This window comes from Triticum urartu, chromosome 6 (assembly GCF_003073215.2).
Source record: "Triticum urartu cultivar G1812 chromosome 6, Tu2.1, whole genome shotgun sequence".
Lineage (NCBI taxonomy): Eukaryota > Viridiplantae > Streptophyta > Magnoliopsida > Poales > Poaceae > Triticum > Triticum urartu.
In genome coordinates this window covers 19,197,280-19,220,256 of record NC_053027.1, presented here as the reverse complement: position 1 = coordinate 19,220,256, position 22,977 = coordinate 19,197,280, and the positions used below count along the sequence as shown (strand labels likewise).

General features: G+C 45.8%; 1 protein-coding gene across 1 annotated transcript; it reads right to left on the bottom strand.

Annotated features, from left to right (window-relative positions):
- Positions 1 to 19,585: 19,585 nt before the first annotated feature.
- LOC125512263 (catalase isozyme 2) lies at positions 19,586 to 21,648 on the bottom strand. Its single transcript, XM_048677360.1, has 3 exons — positions 21,509 to 21,648; positions 19,951 to 21,360; positions 19,586 to 19,855 (listed from the first exon to the last, which is right to left on the bottom strand). The coding sequence occupies exons 1-3, from the start codon at positions 21,521 to 21,523 to the stop codon at positions 19,796 to 19,798; spliced, it is 1,485 nt and encodes a 494-aa protein (XP_048533317.1). The 5' UTR covers positions 21,524 to 21,648; the 3' UTR covers positions 19,586 to 19,795.
- Positions 21,649 to 22,977: the final 1,329 nt, after the last annotated feature.

Sequence of the window (22,977 nt, the reverse complement as noted above, 5' to 3'; positions counted from 1 at the left end):
GTGTCGTTGGTGTCGTTTTGTTTCTTCAGTGTTGTTGGGTTTTTTCAAAAAATAATCAGTGTTTCCGTTCAAAATATAAGATGTATTTTCTTTTTGAAAAGTCAAACCTTTTAAATTTGATCAAATTTGTAGAGAAATATATCAAAATTCATAATATCAAGGAGGCTGCCGCGGCCCTCTGGCATCCTTGCGCCGCTGGAGGAACGACGACGACGACAACAACGGCACGGACGCCGATGTCGGTGCAGCAGTACAGGGCGGCCACGCTTACATAATGGTTGCCCGATATAGGTTTAGTGTTTTTTAATATAGTTTTTTGTAAAACAAAATATCATTGGTTTATGTAAATTTCGTTCGGTTAGCTCAAATTGTTGGCAAAATATATGCGGCTATGCTTGGATGACGAATGATGCTACTAAAGCTTTCGCTCCTAAAGCTTCTGCCAAGTAAAGCTATTAATTCAAAGATTCCACCAAATGAAGCTTATAATTGGTAGCCTCTTGTTTAGCTTTGGCGGATGGCTACTAATCCAATGTATGAACTAGCTTCCGCCAAATGAAGCAAGTAGACTAGTAGCTTGCTTAAGCATTTGAACTACCTAGCGCTAAAATAAACTAGTAGCCAACCTACTTGCTTCCGCCAAATGAGCATATGAAGAAAAAGGAAGGAAAAAATAATTATAAAACAAAGTGATTAGTGGTATAGAACCAAATTTTCCTAATGGTGTTGGGATGGTATTTTCACAAAGTCCCTTTAGTGGTATAGAACCAAATTTCCCTATAAACACCTATGGGGAGAGGAGAAAAGGAGAAATCTTTGCAGAGTCGTACATGAGCGCGTGACGATGGAGCACTCGCCAAAGTGCAGAAAAACCTGCTGCACTGTGTGGCAACGTCAAGAACATTAATTTTTCTCTATTCTTTTTGTTTTGTTTCGATGAAGAGCCCTCCTCTGTTCATAGTCCTACTAGTTTTTTTAGGGGTCTATTCATAGTACTAGTAGTAGGTTCTTTTTTTCTTGAGCCAAACTAGTAGTAGTTTTTTTTTTTTGAGAAATCTCACCTTCTTTACTGCTCAAGAATTAAAGGTACAATGTTTTGGTCATGAGGAGACCCCAACCAAACATGATGACCTACACCTAAATTACAACCAAACATGGTGAAATTATGCGCTTCGAAATTAAAAACTCTACGTTCATGAGTGAAAGTACATGAAATCATATCATTTTTCCTAGCAATTATTTCCTGGATGATGGCACCATGATATCCTCCCGACCCTTGCTTAATGTCCTTCACCACTTCCTCACAATCTGAAGCAACGTGCATCATCTGAATTCCCAGGTCCTCTACAAGTGCATGAGCTTCTGTACACGCAAATGCTTCGAGAAGAGTCGAGTCAATAATACCTGCATACACAACAAGAGAAGAGCCCAGGTAAAGCCTGGTGCTATCCCTGCATACTGCTGCTGCCACTCCACAATGGCCATGCCGAGCTACAGCTCCGTCGACATTGATCTTTGCTTTGTCCCCCATCGGAGGCAGCCACCTCTGGACTTCTGCCACCCTAGGACCCGAGCTCGCATCAGGAACCCTGCTTGTTGCTGGTTTAAGCAGTCCTCGCAAATCCATCAAATATGAGTTAATGAATGAATTTGTTTGACTTGGGCTCTGAAAAATAGCTTGGCTTAAAATCTAGCCCAGCCCAGCCCAGTCGTTGTTGTGACTTGCGAGTTGTCCCCTATACCATTAATCTTGGCTTAAAATCTAGCCCAGCCCATGAGTATGGTAGAATGGGACTCACGGTGGCCCGGCATGGGGTGGATCATTCACGACAACGGCATGATATTTTTTCAGTGATCAAGGACGTCAAGCTCAGTCATCCACACTCCAGTGGCATGGGCGTGTTTGGTTGCCCGCATGCAGCCTAACCAGGCCCGCGTGGCATGTGCGCGGCCTGTCTGGTTGCCTGGGCTGCATGCGGTTTGAGGCCCGCACGGACCTTAAAGCAGCCCGCAGCCTGGCCCGGCCGAAACTGCCGAATCGGCAGTTTCTTGCGAGCCTGGCTGGGCGCGGCCATGCGTGCGGGGCAGTTGCACGCCTCGGGCGGCACGGGAGACGGAGGGGACGTCTCATAACTCGCCCCCACTCTTCTATCACCGCCTAGTCGCACTGTTCCCACCGCTCCCTCTCTCTCCCTCACCGCCTCTCCCTCTCCTCTCCTCCGATGGCTCCGCCACACCCACTGATATGTCTCCAACGTATTTATAATTTATGAAGTATTCATGCTATTATATTATCCATCTTAGATGTTTAATGGGCCTTTATATGTTGTTTTATTTGATTTTTGGGACTAACCTATTAACCTAGAGCCGAGCGACAGTTTCTGTTTTTTCCTTGTTTTTGAGTATCGCAGAAAAGGAAAATCAAACGGAGTCCTATTGACCTGAAAATTCACGGAGATTGTTTCTGGACCAGAAGAAGGACCATAGGAGTCCCGAGGCCACCACGAGGGTGGGGGTGCGCCCTACCCCTTGGGCGCGCCCCCTATCTCGTGGCCGCCTCAGGGACCCCCCTGACTTGTTCCCGACTCCAACACCTCATATAAATGCCCAAACCTCCAGAAAATAACCTAGATCGGAAGTTTCACCACCGCAAGCCTCTGTAGCCACAAGAAATCAACCTAGGCCCTCTCTGGCAGCTTGCCGGAGGGGGCCATCATCACCGAAGGCTATGGAGGAGGATCCCGGAGGGGCCATCATCACCATGAAGGCCAAGGACCAGAGGGAGAACCTCTCCCCATACAGGGGGAGGCCATGGAGGAGGAAGCACAAGGGGGAGAACCTCTCCTCCTCTCTCTCGGTGGCGCCGGAGTGCCATCGGGAGGGGAATCATCGCCGCGATGATCGTATTCATCAACATCACCATCATCATCTCTTTTACGCGGTCCACTCTCCCGCACCCTGCTGTAATCCCTACTTGAACATGTGCTTTATGCCACATATTATGATCCAATGATGTGTTGCCGTCTTATGTTATTTTGAGTAGATATCCTTTGTCTTTGGGTTGGTTGATGATCTAGATTGGTATGAGTTGTATGTTTTATTTTGGTGTTGTCCTATTGTGCCCTTCATGTCGCGCGAGCGTGAGGGATTCCCGTTGTAGGGTGATGCAATACATTCATGATTCGCTTATAGTGGGTTGCTTGAGTGACAGAAGCATAAAACCGAGTAAGGGGATTGTTGCGTATGGGATAAAGGGTACTTGATGCTTTAATGCTATGGATGGGTTTTACCTTAATGATCTTTAGTAGTTGCGGATGCTTGCTAGAGTTCCAGTCATAAGTGCATATGATCCAAGAAGAGAAAGTATGTTAGCTTATGATAACCCACAAGTATAGGGGATCAATTTTAGCCTCTTTCGATAAGTAAGAGTGTCGAACTCAATGAGGAGCTAAAGGTAGAACAAATATTCCCTCAAGTTCTATCGACCACCGATACAACTCGACGCACGCTTAACGTTCGCTTTACCTAGAACAAGTATGAAACTAGAAGTACTTTGTAGGTGTTGTTGGATAGGTTTGCAAGATAATAAAGATTGTGTACATAAAAAGTAGGGGTTTTTTAGATAAAGACACAACTAAGTTAGTTTAGTAAAGAGTTTTTTGTTACGAGAAAGTTATTTGTCCCTAGGCAATTGATAACTAGACCGGTAATCATTATTGCAATTTTATTTGAGGGAGAGGCATAAGCTAACATACTTTCTCTACTTGGATCATATGCACTTATGATTGGAACTCTAGCAAGCATCCGCAACTACTAAAGATCATTAAGGTAAAACCCAACCATAGCATTAAAGTATCAAGTCCTCTTTATCCCATACGCAAACAACCTACTTACTCGGGTCTGTACTTCGGTCACTCACGCCACCCACCATAAGAAAATCATGAACATATTTCAAACACTACAGCGGGAATCCCTCACGCTTGCACGACACAGAGAGCACCATAGGACAACACCAATAATAAAACATGCAACTCAAACCAATCACCATCATCAATTAACCCATAGGACAAAACGGATCTACTCAAACATCATAGGATTGCCATACATCATTGGGAAATAATATATAGCGTTGAGCACCATGTTTAAGTAGAGATTACAGCGGGTAAAAGAGGGGTTACACCGCTTCATAGAGGGGGGAAGAGTTGGTGATGATGGCGGTGAAGTTGTTGGTGAAGATTGCAGTGATGATGATGGTCCCCGGTGGCACTCCAGCGCCATCGGAAGCGAGGGGTGTTGGAAATATGCCCTAGAGGCAATAATAAATTGGTTATTATTATATTTGCTTGTTCATGATAATCGTTTATTATCCATGCTAGAATTGTATTGATGGGAAACTCAGATACATGTGTGGATACATAGACAACACCATGTCCCTAGTAAGCCTCTAGTTGACTAGCTCGTTAATCAATAGATGGTTACGATTTCCTGACCATGGACATTGGATGTCGTTGATAACGGGATCACATCATTAGAAGAATGATGTGATGGACAAGACTCAATCCTAAGCCTAGCACAAAGATCGTGTAGTTCGTTCGCTAAAGCTTTTCTAATGTCAAGTATCATTTCCTTAGACCATGAGATTGTGCAACTCCCGGATACCGTAGGAATACTTTGGGTGTGCCAAACGTCACAACGTAACTGGGTGACTATAAAGGTGCACTACGGGTATCTCTGAAAGTGTCTGTTTGGTTAGCACGAATCGAGACTGGGATTTGTCACTCCGTGTGACGGAGAGGTATCTCTGGGCCCACTCGGTAGGACATCATCATAATGTGCACAATGTGATCAAGGAGTTGATCACGGGATGATGTGTTAAGAAACGAGTAAAGGGACTTGCCGGTAACGAGATGGAATAAGGTATCGGGATACCGACGATTGAATCTCGGGCAAGTATCGTACCGCTAGACAAAGGGAATTGTATACGGGATTGATTGAATCCTCGACATCGTGGTTCATCCAATGAGATCATCGTGGAACATGTGGGAGCCAACATGGGTATCCAGATCCCGTTGTTGGTTATTGACCGGAGAGTCATCTCGGTCATGTCTACATGTCTCCCGAACCCGTAGGGTCTACACACTTAAGGTTTGGTGACGCTAGGGTTATAGAGATATTAGTATGCGGTAACCCGAAAGTTGTTCGGAGTCCCGGATGATATCCCGGACGTCACGAGGAGTTCCAGAATGGTCCGGAGGTAAAGATTTATATATGGGAGGTCTTGTTTTGGTCCCCGGAAAAGTTTTGCGCATTATCGGTATTGTACCGGGAGTGCCGAAAAGGGTCCGGGGGTCCACCAAGGGGGTCCACCTGCCCCGGGGGCCACGTGGGTTGTAGGGGTGTGCACCTTGGCCTATATGGGCCAAGGGAACCAGCCCAAGAGGCCCATGCGCCAAGAGATAAGGGAAAGGAAGAGTCCTAAAAGGGGAAGGCACCTCCTAGGTGCCTTGGGGAGGATGGACTCCTCCCTTGGCCGCACCCTTCCTTGGAGGAAGGGCCAAGGCTGCCCCCCCTCTCCCTTGGCCCTATATATAGTGGGGGAAGGGAGGGCAGCAAAACCTAAGCCCTGGCGCCTCCCTCTCCCTCCCATGACACATCTCCCTCCTCCCGCAGCGCTTGGCGAAGCCCTGTTGGAATCCCGCTACTTCCACCACCACGCCGTCGTGCTGCTGGATCTCCATCAACCTCTCCTCCCCCCTTGCTGGATCAAGAAGGAGGAGACGTCGCTGTTCCGTACGTGTGTTGAACGCGGAGGTGCCGTCCGTTCGGCGCTAGGGTCATCGGTGATTTGGATCACGACGAGTACGACTCCATCAACCCCGTTCTCTTGAACGCTTCCGCGCGCGATCTACAAGGGTATGTAGATCCACTTCTCCCTCGTTGCTAGATGACTCCATAGATAGATCTTGGTGACACGTAGCCCAACAAGGGGAGAGAGCCCCCCTCCTTCTTCTTCTTCCTTGACCTCCTCCCTATATGGGAGAAGGGTTTCCCCTCTGGTCCTTGGTCTCCATGGCGTGGGAGGGGCAAGAGCCCCTCCGAGATTGGATCTGTCTCTCTGTCCCTCTCTATTTCTGCGTTTCCTCTGGCTGCCCTTTCATCGTTTCATATATATATATATATATATATATATATATATATATATATATATGTGGAGATCCGTAACTCTGATTGGATTGAAACCTTCACCGAGATTTTTTCCTGAAAATTAGCTTTCTTGCGGCAAAAGAAGAGCACTAACTGCCTTACGGGGGGCCCATGAGGGTCAGCGGCGCACCCAGGAGGGTTGGGCGCGCCCCCTGCCTCGTGGCTCCCTCGGGCACCATCTCGCGTTAATTTTCTTCCCATATTCTCCGTCCGTTTTTATCCCGTTTGGATTCCATTTGATATGGGGTTTCTGCGAAACATAAAACATGCAACAAACAGGAACTGGCACTGGGCACTGGATCAATATGTTAGTCCTAAAAATAGTATAAAAAGTTGTCAAAAGTATATGAAAGTTGTAGAATGTTGGCATGGAACAATAAAAAATTATAGATATGACGGAGACGTATCAACTTATGCCTCTCCCTCATATGAAATTGCAATGACGACCACCGGTCTTGTTAACAATTGCCTAAGACAATTCCGCTCACCGATCCATCATTATTCCACACTCGTTATTTATAATATTTAGTAATATATTCTAACTTTATGATAACAGCACCTACTTTTATGTTTTAGCTCTCCGATATCATGCAAAGTTATCCTCTTCATACCCACAACGTAGTTTTATTTCGCGTTTCTAGTTTGAAGCAAACGTTTGGTGTACGTAGAGTCGTATCAGTGGCAGATAGGACTTGAGAGAATATTGATCTTACCTTTAGCTCCTTGTTGGTTCGACACTCCATACTTATCACTTCCACTATTGGAAATTGCTACGATGATTCCCTGCACTTGGGGATCATCAAGCTCTTTTCTAGCGCCGTTGCCGAGGAGCAATGGCGTGGGGTTGATATTCATATGTGTGCTTGTTTGCTTTCTTCACAAAGTAGATTTTGTTTTTCCTTTTTGTTTCTATTTAGTTGTGGGTGAAACATAAAAAAAATTAAAAAAGAATGAAAATACAAAAAAGTTTACTTGCCTCTCATGCCTAAAAAGTTTTTTAATAAGAGAAGTGATTGGAAGATTATGCATTGAAGAAATGAGGGTCAACCTTGGGCACTTGTGTTCATGCTCATGGAAACAATGTAAAAAATTTCATGAAGCTTCTCTGAAAATAATTATCCCCTTGCATATATCCATTGTATTCTAAAAATAATGTGACAAGCCTTGGTTTTAGGATGATTAGATTGCTTGTTTACTATGTACAATACAAAAATAGAAACTTTGGCTATAGCGCGTGATTTTACATTTTTTTACTGGAAAGTCAAATGGCTCTGAAACTTTTTGCACATTACTTATGTATAAATTTTTCAAATTTTCATATTTTTAGAATTTTTGGAGTTACACAAGTTTACTAAACTTCCAGATTACTACAGACTATCCTGTTTTTGACAGATTCTGTTTTCTATGAGTTGTTCGCTTATTTTGATGAATCTATGGGTTGTGTCAGGGGGTATGAATCATGGTGAAGTTGGAATACAGTAGATATAGTTCTAATATGAAATTGGAATAAGTTTGCACCAGTACCTAAAGGTAGTGATTTGCTTTATTACACTAATGGACCTCACAAAGTTTTTGTTAAAGTTTTGTGTGGATGAAGTGTTCGAAGATCGAGGAGCTATCAATATGAGAAGAATAAAGAGAGGCAAGAGCTCAATCTTGGGGATTCCCAAGGCACCCCAAGCAAATATTTTAAGGATACTCAAGCATCCAAGCTTGGGGATGCCCCGGTTGGCATCCCATCTTTCCTCTTCAACAATTATCGGTATACCTCGGTTTTTGTTTTGTTCACATAATTTGTGTCATTCGTGTTTTTGCTTTTCCTTTAAGAACCATGATAGTATGAGGTATCCCTTTATTGATTTATATAATACTTCATGTGCTTCACTTATATCCTTTAAGTATGATCTTATAGAATTGCTCTGTGTGCTTCACTTAAATCTTTTGAGTATGGTTTTATAGAATGCTTCGTGTGCTTCACTTATATATTTTGAGCTTGGATATTGGTTAGTCTATATTAATTGTATAATTCTCCATGAACTTCACTTATATATTTTGGAGTATGAATAATACTATCATCGAAAGTGGATTTAGAAGAAGTTTGCTCCCACTATTCCGAATGAGGAGAATTTTGCTTATGTGGAGAGTAGTAAATTTCTATGCTTGTAAATCATGAACAGAATGCTTTATGTGCTGATTATATTGTTGAACTCATTCATGATGCTACTGAAAATTATTATGAGGGAGGAATACATGCTTGTAAGAGTTGCAATAATATCAAGTTTCCTCTCTATGTGCTTAAAGTTTTGAAGTTATACTTGTTTTGCCTTCCTATGCTAGTTGATTCTTGTTCCCATAAATTGTGTGCTCACAAAATCCCTAGGCATAGGAAGTGGGTTAGGTTAGATCTGCTGGTCATATTCTTCATGGTGCTCTCTTTATGTTTCAAATCTTATCTTTTATGTGAGCATCATTGAAATCATCATGCCTAGCTAAAAGGCATTAAAGAAAAGCGCTTGTTGGGAGACAACCCAGTATTTACCCTTACTGTTTTTGTGTGTTCTCATGATTAAGCTACTGTATTAATCATGTATTATATTATTTGTTTCAATAAAGTGCCAAGTAAGACCTTTGGGAAGACTTGGGTGAAAGTTAATGTGATCTTGCTGTAAAAAACAAAAACTTCCCGCTCACGAGATTAGCTGCCATTTTTTACAGAAGAGTGCGATTGAGTTGATTCTTTTTTCAGAATATTAATAGACAAATTCCTCGCGTCCACCAATTTATTTCAGAATTTTTGGAGTAGCAGAAGTATGGTTGGTGTTCAGATCATTACAGACTATTCTGTTTCTGACAGATTCTGTTTTCATTGCATAGTTTGCTTGTTTTCTAGTTTCTATGACATATTTCTCATTATAAATTGTAGAAATGATATGGTACAGTAGGCATTGTGTGAGAACAATTATGAACCTTATCTTTGACAGTACCAAAGTGAATGGTTTACTCTTTATCATACTACCTATGTCACGAAGTTCCGTTAAGTTTTGTGTGATTGAAGTTTTCAAGCTTTGGGTGAGATATCGATATAAGGAGAATAAGGAGTGGAAAGACCCTAAGCTTGGGGATGCCCAAGGCACCCCAAGGTAATATTCAAGGAAGACTCAAGCGACTAAGCTTGGGGATGCCTCGGAAGGCATCCCCTCTTTCGTCTTCAAAACTATCGGTATACCTTACTCGGAGCTATATATTTATTCATCACATGATATGTGTTCTTCTTGGAGCGTATTTTCAATTTTACTTGCCGTTTGAATAAAATCACTGATCTGAAATATTGAATGAAAAAGAATCCTCCCATGGCTATTTAATTATTTGACTACTCAGTACTCTTCAGTTATATCTTTTTAGAGTATTTTGTCATTTACTCACGTGTTTCACATATATCTTATAAGTAAATGGTTGAATGAATTGAATATCATAAATATGAATTTATATACGTTTCATATGTTTACAACATGGGGAGCAATGACTTCACACATAATAAGTATAGGTAGTAAACTTATTGGAAGTTAGCAAACGTAGAATTGGTTACTTGAACAATTCAAGGAAGAATATTGAAGGAAGAGAGATTTCACATATAAATATACTATCTTGGACATCTTTTGTCATTGTGAGCACTCATTAAAATATTACATGCTAAAAGGTTGATGTTGGACAAGGAAGACAACTTAATGGGTTATGTTTTCCTATATTCGAAACGTTATATTGTCTTGGATCATCCAACATGTTGAGCTTGCCTTTCCCTCTCATGCTAGCCAAATTCTTTGCACCAAGTAGAAATACTACTTGTGCTTCCAAACGTCCCTTAAACCAGTTTTGCCATGAGAGTCCACCATACCTACCTATGGATTGAGTAATATCCTTCAAGTAAGTTGTCATCGGTGGATACAATAAAAATTGCTCTCTAAATATGTATGATTTATTAGTGTGGAGAAAATAAGCTTTATACGATCTTGTGATGTGGAAGAAATAAAAGTGACAGACTGCATAATAAAGGTCCATATCACAAGTGGCAATATAAAGTGATGTTCTTTTGCATTATGATTTTGTGCGTCCAACCATAAAAGTGCATGACAACCTCTGCTTCCCTCTACGAAGGGCCTATCTTTTACTTTTATTTTCTACCCTTATACAAGAGTCATGGTGATCATCACCTTTCCCTTTTACACTTTTTCCTTTGGCAAGCACTTTGTGTTGGAGCAATCCGGATATATATCACTTGGATGTAGGTTTTCATAAATTATTATTGTTGACATTACCCTTGAGGTAAAAGGTTGGGAGGCGAAACTATAAGCCCCTATCTTTCTCTGTGTCCGATTAAAACTTTGAACCCATAAATATCACATGAGTGTTAGCAATTGTGAAAGATTAAATGACAGTTGAGTATGTGGAGTTTGTTGAATCAAAGCTCTTACATAGACTCTTCCCGAAAATAAGATGAATTGCAATTGTTTGATGACTAAGAGCACGGTTTGTTAGTTCTCAAGAAAGTTTAGGATCTATACTTTAACATGTGAATAGCTTGTTACTTGATCATGATAAGTTTTATGAGTTGAGCTACTGTTATGATATATAATGATGCTAGAAAAAGTGATTAGAACTATCATTGATCAAACTCATGCACTTGCTAGTATTCACACTTCATAAATTATTTATTTTATCATTTACTTACTCGAGGATGAGCAGGAATTAAGCTTGGGGATGTTGATACGTCTCCAACGTATTTATAATTTATGAAGTATTCATACTATTATATTGTCCATCTTAGATGTTTAATGGGCCTTTATATGTTGTTTTATATGATTTTTGGGACTAACCTATTAACCTAGAGCTCAGTGCCAATTTCTGTTTTTTCCGTGTTTTTGAGTATCGCAGAAAAGGAAAATCAAACGGAGTCCAATTGACCTGAAAATTCATGGAGATTTTTTTTGGACCAGAAGAAGCCCATGGAGTACCGGTGATGGACCAGAGGAGTCCCGAGGCCACCACGAGGGTGGGGGCGTGCCCCCCTATCTTGTGGCCGCCTCGGGGACCCACCTGACTTGTTCCCGACTCCAACACCTCCGATAAATGCCCAAACCTCCAGAAAATAACCTAGATCGGAAGTTCCGTCGCCGCAAGCCTCTGTAGCAACGAGAAATCAATCTAGGCCCTCTCTGGCACCCTGCCAGAGGGGGCCATCATCACCGGAGGCTATGGAGGAGGATCCCGGAGGGTCCATCATCACCATGAAGGCCAAGGACCAGAGGGATAACCTCTCCCCATCCAGAGGGGAGGCCATGGAGGAGGAAGCACAAGGGGGAGAACCTCTCCTCCTCTCTCTCGATGGCGCCGGAGTGCAATCGGGAGGGGATCATCGCTGCAGTGATCGTCTTCATCAACATCACCATCCTCATCTCTTTTACGCGGTCCACTCTCGCGCACCCCGCTGTAATCCCTACTTGAACATGGTGCTTTTTCCACATATTATGATCCAATGATATGTTGCCATCCTATGATGTTTTGAGTAGATATCCTTTGTCTTTGGGTTGATTGATGATCTAGATTGGTAGTAGTTGTATGTTTTATTTTGGTGCTGTCCTATTATGCCCTCCGTGTCGCACAAGCATGAGGGATTCCCGCTGTCGGGTGTTGCAATACATTCATGATTCACTTATAGTGGGTTGCTTGAGTGACAAAAGCATAAACCCGAGTAAGGGAATTGTTGTGTATGGGATAAAGGGGACTCGATGCTTTAATGCTATGGTTGGGTTTTACCTTAATTATCTTTAGTAGTTGCGGATACTTGCTAGAGTTCCAATCATAAGTGCATATGATCCAAGAAGAGAAAGTAAGTTAGCTTATGTCTCTCCCTCATATGAAATTGCAATGACGACCACCGGTCTTGTTAACAATTGTCTAAGACAATTCCGCACACCGATCCATCATTATTTCACACTCGCTATTTATAATATTTAGTAATATATTCTAACTTTATGATAATAGCACCTACTTTTATGTTTTAGCTCTTCGATATCATGCAAAGTTATCCTCTTCATACCCACAACGTAGTTTTATTTCCCGTTTCTAGTTGGAAGCAAACGTTCGGTGTACGTAGAGTCGTATCAGTGGCAGATAGGACTTGAGAGAATATTGATCTTGCCTTTAGCTCCATGTGGGTTCGACACTCCATTCTTATCACTTCCATCATTGGAAATTGCTATGATGATTCCCTGCACATGGGGATTATCTCCCACCGCCGCGCCGCCCTCTGACCCCCGTCGACCAGCTCATCGCCAGCATCCAAGAGAGCTGGCTGGCCGGGCTCCAGAACTCGGGCCACGACCTGGCGTCGGCGCTGCGAGCGTCGGCCAATGCGGTGCCGGCCGCTCCTGCTCCGCCGCAGATTCCAGACCTAGTAGTCCTGAGCTCAGCGCCTGCGCCGTCCACGGAGTCGCCCCTTCTTGGGACCCCATTGGACAGGGGGTTTTCTTGACCCCCGTCCAAGGGTTTTCTCCTGTCGGCGGGCCGTCCTCCTCGACCTCCGGCGTGGCGATGAGCACGGGCCGATGCCGCAGGACGACTCCTCTGCTCCACCACCTCTCTCCTTCCCGTCGGGGTTTCCACCCCGGCCTCGGTTCGCCGTGGCTGCGCGTGCTTCGGTGAGTCAAACCCTCTCAATGCTTGCTCGCAGATGTAGATTAGGGATTTATTTCTTAGGCATGTGCTAGTAGTTAGTGGATTCGATAGGATTAGATAGGATTCTAGCAGATCCGATTGGACGCGATCCCAATCGAATCCAATCGGACTGATCTGTTATTGTTTTGTACAGTGTGTGTGCTAGGATAATTTTCTTGTGCTACTGCTAGTGGGTCCTATGATCTGTGTTCATGCTAGTAGCTGTGTTGATGCTAGAATCATGTTCATGTTGACTGATGAATGTTATACTGAGGGCATGTTCATGTTGACTGATGAATGCTAGAATCATGTTGACTGATGGCATGTTCATGTTCAAGCTAGGATCATGTTCATGTTGTTGTTCCTGTTGCTAATATACATGTTCAAGCTAGGGTTTGTGTTGAATGTTTTACGTGCATGTAGTAGGACCATTTTAGGATGCTGCGAAATGTGTATGGCTGCACATGGGTACTATTGGCACTTGCTATTGCTATTTTTAGATGTTTCCATGTTTATGATAGTGCACTGATGAGTGGCAGTTGCAGCAAAGCAGATGCCACTGATCAGTGAACTTGCCCAACAGCAAGTCCACTGATCAGTGGCATTTGCCCAACAACAAGTGTCATTGATAAGTGGCATTTGCCTAACAGCAAGTGCCATTGATAAGTGGCATTTGCTCAAAGTGTTTGTGCATTGATTAGTGTCATTTGCTCTTGGGCAAATGTCTTTGATCAGTGACATTTTGCAAAGAGTTTGTGCACTAATACTTGTCATCTTACGTGACAAGATATTGAAGACTGACTAGGATATGGCGGGAGGAGGAACTCAGGTGGTGGCCGGAGCTGAGCGCGCCGAGGATTTCATCCCCACAAACAGGTGGATCAGGACAATGGACCAGCCCGGCAGGATCGCCTTCATGAGCCTGTATCGTTCAAGGCGACGATCTCCGAGGCAGGGCCATGAGGAGGGGCCCAGGGATCCAATGCGCTTCTACCAGCAGATCAAGGACAGCGAGAACCTCGCCATGCTCTTCGTCCCTCACAAGTTCGTGGAGGTGATGAACACCTGGATGGTCATCAAGCGGCTCCTGCGCATGGTTAGGCTCTCGGCGAACAAGCGGTGCATGTTCTGGATGTAGGTCCAGAACTTTGAGGGGTACATGGTGCTTGGCCGGGGCTGGAGCTACTTCTGCCGCCGCCACCGGATTGTCCCCGGCGACCTTGTCGTTGTGCGCATCTTAGGACTCGGACTGAACGTTCAGATTAGGTTTCGTTACAGCAGGCACAATTGCATTGGTAACATCGAGCAAGCTATGTAGTTAAGTTAAGTAAGGTGCTAGTGGAGAACTTTTATGGTGTGTGGCGAGACTTGTGCATGGAACTTGTTCATATTTTGGCCAGGAGCAGAACCCTGGCATGGAGCAGGGAAGGAGGATGCCCCTGCTGTTAATCTAGACTTATGCTATGTAGTTAAGTGGTTTGCTGTAATTTCCTTGCTTGCTGTGTTTGATTTCATTTGGTTGCCTGCTGTTGTGCTATTGTTGTTGTGCTGATCATGTGGTGGTAAGGACACCACATTTGAATGGGGTGAGCAGAACACAAACGATGTTTGCAACCAAACAGCTGAAGTTTGCATCTGCTCACACCCTAAGCACAAAAACGACAACCAAACAGTAGGGGGGGGGGGTAAGTGCCTCTCCATGTGATGTAGGCAACCAAATAGGTTGCAGCTGCTGCATATGAGGTGCATTTCATCAACCAAACTTGCTGGAGATGGACATGCAATGCAACTACTGTTGCAAACTTGTTTAGTTGCAAACAACGTTTGTGTTTTGCTCACCCCATTCAAATGTGGTGGCCTTACCACCACATGATCAGCACAACAGCAACATCACAACAGCAGGCAACCAAGTGAAATCAAACATAGCAAGCAAGGAAATGACAGCAAACTACTTAATTACATAGCATAAGTCTAGATTAACAGCAGGGGCATCCTCCTTCCCTGCTCCATGCCAAGGTGCTGCTCCTGGCCAAAATATGAACAAGTTCCCAGCACAAGTCTTGCCACACACCATAAAAGTTCTCCACTAACACCTTACTTAACTTAACTACATAGCCTGCTCGATGTTACCAACGCAATTGTGCCTGCTGCAATGAAACCTGCACATGACCGAGGAATCGTGGTTGTAGATCTAAACCTTCAGTCCGAGTCCTGAGATGCGCACAACGATGAGGTCGCCAGGGACGATCCGGTGGCGGAGACAGAAGTAGTCCCAGCCCCGGCCAAGCACCATGTGCCCCTCGAAGTTCTGGACCTGCACCCAGAACACGCACCGCTTGTTCGCCGACAGCCTGACCATGCGCGGGAGCCGCTTGATGACCAGCCAGGTGTTCATCACCTCCACAAACTTGCGAGGGATGACGAGCATTGCGAGGTTCTGGTTGTCCTTGATTTGCTGGTAGAAGCGCATCGGATCCCTGGCCCCTCCTCATGGCCCTGCCTCGGAGATCGTCCCCTGGAACGAGACAGGCTCATGAAGGCGATCCTGCCAGGCAGGTCCACCATCCTGAGCCATCTATTCGTGGGGATGAAATCATCAGCGTGCTTAGCTCCGGCCACCACCTGAGCTCCTCCTCCCGCCACATCCCAGTCACTCTTCAATATCTTGTCAGGTAAGATGACAAGTATTAGTGCACAAACTCTTTGTAAAATGTCACTGATCAAAGACATTTGCCCAAGAGCAAATGCCACTAATCAGTGCACAAACTCTTTGAGAAAATACCACTTATCAATGGCACTTGCTACTAGGAAAATGGCACTGATCAGTGGTACTAATAAGTGGCAAATGCCACTTATCAATGACACTTGTTGGGCAAATGCCACTGATCAGTGGACTTGCCCAACAACAAGTTCCATTGATAAGTGGCATTTTGCCCAACGGCAAGTGACATTGATAAGTGGGATTTGCCTATGGGGGCAAATGCCACTTATCAATGACACTTGTTGTTGGGCAAATGCCATTGATCAGTGGCACTGATCATGCTGCAACTGTCACTCATCGGTGCACTATCCTAAACATGAAAACATCTAAAAATAGCAACAACAAGTGCCAATAGCACCCATGTGCAGCCATGCACATTTGGAAGCATCCTAAAATGGTCCTACTACATACGTACACATATAACATTCAACATAAACCTTAGCGTGTATATGTATATTAGCAACAGGAACAACAACATGAACATGATTCTAGCTTGAACATGAACATGCCATCAGTCAACATGATTCTAGCATTCATCAGTCAACATGAACATGCCATCAGTAAAACATTCATCTGTCAACATTAACATGCTTCTAGCATCAACACATCTACTAGCATGAACACAAATCATAGGACACACTAGCAGTAGCACAAGAAAATTATCCTAGCACACACACTGTACAAAATAAGAACATATCGGTCCGATTAGATTCGATTAGGATCGCATCCAATCAGATCTGCTAGAATCCTATCTAATCCTATCGAATCCACTAGCTACTAGCACATGCCTAAGAAATAAACCCCTAATCTACATCTATGAGCAAGCATTGAGAGGGTTTGACTCACGAAGCACGCGCAGCCGCGGCGAACCGAGGCCAGGGTGAAAACCCCGACGAGAAGGAGAGGTGGCGGAGCAGAGGAGGATCCGGCCCTGGCGACGGCCTGCGGCATCGGCCACGTGCTCATCGCCACGCCGGAGGTCGAGGAGCACGGCCCGCCGATAGGAGAAAACCCTTGGACGGGGGTCAAGGAAACCCCTGCCCAATGGGGTCCCAAGAAGGGGCGGCTCCGTGGACGGCGTCGGTGCCGAGCCCAGGACGAGGAGGTCCGGAATCGGCGGCGGAGCAGGAGCGGCCGGCACCGCATTGGCCGACGCTCGTGGTGGCCGGCATCAGATGGGGGACGATGCTCGCAGCGCCGACGCCAGGTTGCGGCCCGAGTTCTGGAGCCCGGCTAGCCAGCGCTCCTAGATGTTGGCGATGCGCTGGTCGATGAGGGTCAGAGGGCGGCGCGGCGGTGGGCGTGGCGGAGCCGTTGGAGGAGAGGAGAGGGAGGGGCGGTGAGGGAGAGAGAAGGAGCAGTGGGAACAGTGCGACTGAGCGATGACAGGAGAGTGGGGGCGAGTTATGAGACGTTCCCTCCGTCTCCCGTGCTGCCCGAGGCGTGCAACTGCCCCACACGCGTGGCCGCGCCCAACCAGGCTCGCGAGAAACTATCAATTCGGCAGTTTCTGTCGGGCCAGGCTGCCGGCTGCTTTAAGATCCGTGCGGACTTCAAACCGCATGCAGCTCAGACAACCAAACAAGCCGCGCACATCACGTGCGGACCTGATTGGGCTGCATGCGGGCAACCAAACACGTCCTATATGTCTCCATCTTCACATCTTCAACGTCTTTGTTTGTTTGTTTGTTTCATATACGAAGCGTGCAGCATACTTGCAGTAGTTACACTAACCGACGGCTAGCTAGCTAGCACGCGACACGGACCATGAGACATGCATGCCATCGACAGGGACGCCAGAACCAACTGTGTCCACCTTGCTCTGCATCCGGGCGGCTCGTCCGAGATCAAACGGCCGGCGAGAGCCGCGGCATCCGAGTCATTTCAATCAATCTTACTAAGAAGACGAGTGATCCGCCATTAAACCTACTTCCTTCGTCTTATAATATAAAATTATTTACAAGCTGTTTGGGATTATATAGTTTTTCTTCAAAAACTTTTGAATGTTTTTGGAATAGAAAATTATTGACTTGGAAATCTCAAACATCGATAAGTGTTTGTTTTCTTATTAAATATTATTTTCCTGATTATGTGAAGGACAATTTTTTTTCATCCGGGAGCAGCCGCATTTTAGAATTTCCTACCTTGTTCAGTGGTCATTGTTCTCACATCAGTTTGCGCAATGCAAAATTCATGTAGCTAGGAAACTGACAACAGACTCATCTTGCTCAATCCAGAATAGCAAAAATGGTACGAATGACTTCCCCGCCGAAATAAAAAACTTGCCTCATGGATTAACTATGAATCAGAATGTAACTCGCATGGCAGCTACGAACTTGTTGTAAACATATACTCTGAATAAATATCTCCAGTAGCCTCTTATTTATAATTAAGCTGTTTGAAATTGGGTGTCGTCAGATCTCAGTCGACTGAGATTTAACTAAGTCTCACTCAAGTGATACAACATACAAAAAAAGATATAAAATTATAAAAGAAATTTTTGCATGGATCTCAAAGTAAAATTTAACGAATATAACATTGACTGAGACTTGGTTAAATCTCATTCAACTAAGATTTAACAATCCCGTTTGAAATTTTATTCAACCCCAAGTCATATACATTGAAGGTGCACATTTTGAAGAGTACAACTAATTATAGGTGGTCGACATCCAGGCAACTAAGAATCAACAGTACCAAAGAAGAATGCATGTTTGATTCATAAGCTCGAAAGCGTCCAGGCGCTGCATTTTTTGGCTTGATTACATGTAAGTTCACCCATAAAAAAAAGATTCCATGTAAAAAAATTGTGTGGAAGTTACTGTGGCAAAAAGATTTAATGGTCATGATAATTTAATCTGTGTGGATGAATATGGTGTCTTATTTGTCTCTTGTAATAATAATATAATAGATAATTTGTTAGCAACTCAGGCTCAGCTCCTGGTACATCGGCATACGTACGGATGTTTCGGGTGTGCATCAGACACTTCACTACAAGCAGAGAGCCCATCACATCCCAAAAGACAGGCCTGAAAGAAGTGTGGCACTCTCCCTTCGGGCATCTACAATGCCAACCACTTATACAGACGCTAACAGAACAAAAAAAATAAAGATCATAAAATTAAAAAGATCATGTAAGGGCCCTAGCCTACAACGGAAGATGCTAATTTCGTGGGCTAACTAACACAGCCTGTGCACTTCGAGCATGCAGACCCAAGCACTTGATGCTTGGTCTTGGGCCCAGCTCTGATATTACTTGTTAGCAAACTAGGCCCAGCTCCAGATACATTGGCATACGTTCGGACATTTCAGATACTCATCGGGCACTCCACTGCAAGCGGAGAGTCCACCACATTGGAAAAGACTGGCTTGAAGAGAATTTGGCACACTCCCTTATGAAAAGGTCCTAGCCTCCTCCTGTATCCGAGGTGGGACTAAAGTCATTGGTGTTGCCCCAAAGTCAGGTTCCTGACATAATGCAGCAGTAACCACACTGATTGCTAGCTAGCCAGGACACGCGACAGGGACCATGAGTCATGCATGCCATCGACAGGGATGGTCCGGGCCACTTGTCCGAGATCAAATGGCCTGAGAGAGCCATGGCATCCAATTTTTTTCCCCTTCTACTCCCTCTGTTTTAAAATATTTGTTGTTGTTTTAGCTTAAGTTCAAATTTAAACTAAAACCATGACAAGTATTTTGAGACGGATCGATGTAGTATTTTTTTTACATTGGGGAATTGTTCTTTGGGGGCAGGGAGCGGGTGCACTTTCTAATTTCCGCTCTTTGTTACTCAAAGTTGTCACAGAAGGTCGTGCAAAACAAACTTTGATGTGGCTAGCAGACCGAAAACAGAGTCATCTTGTTCCATCCAGAACAGCAAATATCATCCGAGGCAAAGACGAATACACGTTTGGATTCATAAGCTCCAAAGCACCCACTTTAATTTCATTTGCTGGATTACAGGTAAGTTACTGCGACATAAAAGAAAATGATAGTAACTTATTAGTAGCAGCACAGTAGGTAATCGACCACATGATCCACATTATAGCTGGCATGGTCTCTTATTGCTGGTCCATGATGCGTACGTATAGCACAAAGTTTAGAACGGTCCATCCATCATCACATGCTTGGCTTCACGTTAAGGCGGTTGGCCACCTTCATGCCGCACGACTTGTCACACTGCATCCATCCACAAATCACCGAGTTAATCATTCATCACCAACTGAAGAACATTGAGCGTACATCCATGGATTCATGCATCAACAATTAGTTACCTTGGAGAGGAAGTCGATCCAGATGACGCGGAGCTCGTGGCTGACCTTGGGGTGGGCGAGGGCGTCGGCGAAGCGGCGCACGAACCTGTCCTGGCGGTCGGGCGCCCAGCTGCGGTACCTCTCCCCGGGCTGCACGAAGTCGTTCTCCTTCTTGATCCTCGTCTTCTCCCTTTTCCCGACGACGGGCCTCGTCGGCACGGGGAAGCTGGCCGGCTCGGCCTGCCGGAGCGGCGCGTGGCGGGACGGGTAGTAGTCCACCTCCTCGTCGCGGTGCATGAAGTTCATGGCGCCGTCGTAGTGGTTGTTCTTGAAGCCGCACTTGGGCGCGTTGACGGGGAGCATCAGGTAGTTTGGGCCGAGGCGGTAGCGCTGCGTGTCGGCGTAGGCGAACACCCTGCACTGCAGCATCTTGTCGTCGGAGTAGTAGATCCCGGGCACGACGAGCCCCGGGCCGAAGGCCAGCTGCTCGTTCTCGTTGAAGAAGTTGTCGACGTTGCGGTCGAGCACGAGGCGGCCGACGGGCTGGAGGGGGACGAGGTCCTCGGGCCATGTCTTGGTGTCGTCGAGCGGGTCGAAGTCGAAGCGGTCCTCGTCGTCGGGGTCGATGACCTGCACGAACAGCTTCCACTCGGGGAAGTTGCCGGCGTCGATGGAGTCGTAGAGGTCCTGCGTGGCGTGGCTGTGGTTCTTGCCGCCGACGAGCGTGGCCTCGTCGTCCATGAGGCAGCTGACGCCGCAGGTGGGGCGCCAGTGGAACTTGACGTAGTGGGACTTGCCGGCACGGGAGACGAAGGTGTAGGTGTTGACCCCGAAGCCGTCCATGTGGCGGTAGTCGGTGGGGATGCCGACGTCGTCGAAGAGGAAGAAGAAGGTGTGGAGGCTCTCGGGGTGGTGGGAGAGGAAGTCGAAGACGCGCCAGTACTCCTGCACATGCGACTTGGGGTTGGGCTTGAAGGCGTGGATGACGTCGGGGAACTTGATGCCGTCGCGGATGAAGAAGACGGGGAAGTTGTTGCCGAGCAGGTCCCAGTTGCCCTCGCGCGTGTAGAACTTGACGGCGAACCCGCGGGGGTCACGGATCGTCTCCGGCGAGCCGCGCTCGTGGATCACCGTGGAAAAGCGGACGATGACCGGCGTGCGCGCCCCCGGCGCGCGGAGGAAGTCGGCGCAGGTCAAGCCCGTTACGTCGTGGGTGCACTCGAAGAAGCCCTTGGCGGAGGCGCCCCGCGCGTGCACCACCCGCTCCGGGATGCGCTCGCGCGCGAAGTGGGCGATCTTCTCCAGCAGGTGGTAGTCCTCCAGCAAGATCGGGCCGCGCGGGCCGACGGTGAGCGCCTCGTTGTCGTTCCACACCGGCTGGCCGGCGTTGGTCGTCGTCGTCTTGGTGTCGAAGCTGCTCGACGGCCGGAACTGCACGCCATGCACACGCACGCACACAGAGCTCGAAGTTAATTAATCAGCACACACGTACTATAATCGGTAGAATCTCTGTGAACGAATTAAGAACACCATGGACTGTAAAGTAGCATAGGATTAGTCTCTGATCGTGTCTGCTTACCTTGCAGGGATCCATCCTTCCTCTCTTGAGTGAGGTAGCTCCGCTAAGCTGGGGGGAGTGTGGCGAGCTCACTCACTCTCACTGCACTGCTCTCTGCTCTGCCTGAGCTCGCTCGAGCCGGTCTTAAATAACGGCGAGGGGTGAGGTGGCGTGACCGCCCGGCTGCCGCGACGAGGCCCTGACAGGTGGGGCATAGGACAGGCTGCAAGGGACGGGTCGGCCTGCAAGAGGACAAGCAGAGGATAAGGCGGTGTGGGCCAGCCGCGTGTGGAAAAGTCTGTTGCCGGGACGGATGAAGATGGTGCACCGCATCACTCCTCGCTGCATCGTCATCCGGTTCCGTGCAAATACAAAACTGGCTGCTAAGCCTATGCCTGTGCGTGCATGTGCATGAATATCTCTTCTGCCTGATCCGTTGCACTCACCCACCGCGGCTCAATGCTAGGAATGCAGTGCAGATCACTATTTTTGGAATGCAGTGTACGTAATTTACTCATTCTCTAAAGAAATATAAGATTGTTTAGATCACTAGAGGGAGTAGTGAAATTTGCGAGGGAATGCCGTGTGTGTGTGTGTGTGTGTAAAAATTGGTGATTCAGCTTAGCCATGGATAATGATAAGCTTGTCTAGCTAAGGTGTCCTTACGTGTCCCCGCATGTTAGATTTTTTTTCGTCGGAAAAGTAAGTTTCTTGAGCCCAATTACATTAAAAATCACTTTTGGTGATACAAGCATGTTACAAGGAGGTCTTCTCTTTTTATTCGCCAAGTGGGAACCATGTTGCATTGAAAAGAATAGCAAACAAATTTCTTTCACCAATGAATGAGAAAAAGCTGAAATAAACACGAGTAACTGAATTCCCGGTAATTACAAAATAATCGCATGAAGCTCTTACAAGGACAAACAAGAAAACTTAATTTGCACACCCAACGTTGATTAATGGCCTTTCCCTCACATTCTCGGTGCACAAAACAAGCGGAAACATTGGTGAGAAAATAACGATGATTAGGGTTTTTTGCGCTAACTCTTTGATTGGACTTAAATTGGGGCGCATGTCATGATATTTAATAAGCAAATCACATGGTTGTAGTGCTTGGTGACGAGGTTAGTGATAATCAAGTCGCCACGTGCCTCTCTGGCTGACTTTTCCTATACATATGGAGCCACTTAATTATCAACTACAAGAATTAAACAATGCTAACTGATATGCATCGTTCAGAAAGTACAAAAGCTACTTGTTGCAACGTGGCAAAATGTAGTTGTCCAATTACTCTACCCCTATTACTTGTCTCGCAATGCCCGCTTTACCCAAACAAAAAAAAGCAGGGGGCGAGGAAAAGGAATGAACACTAGAAACACATCATCTTCATAAAAAAAAAACAAACACATCAAGTTTTCACACAGGAAACTTCATACGCAGGATCTTACATTTATCATGGACTCTCCCACCTTCTAGATGCTCGGGGGGAA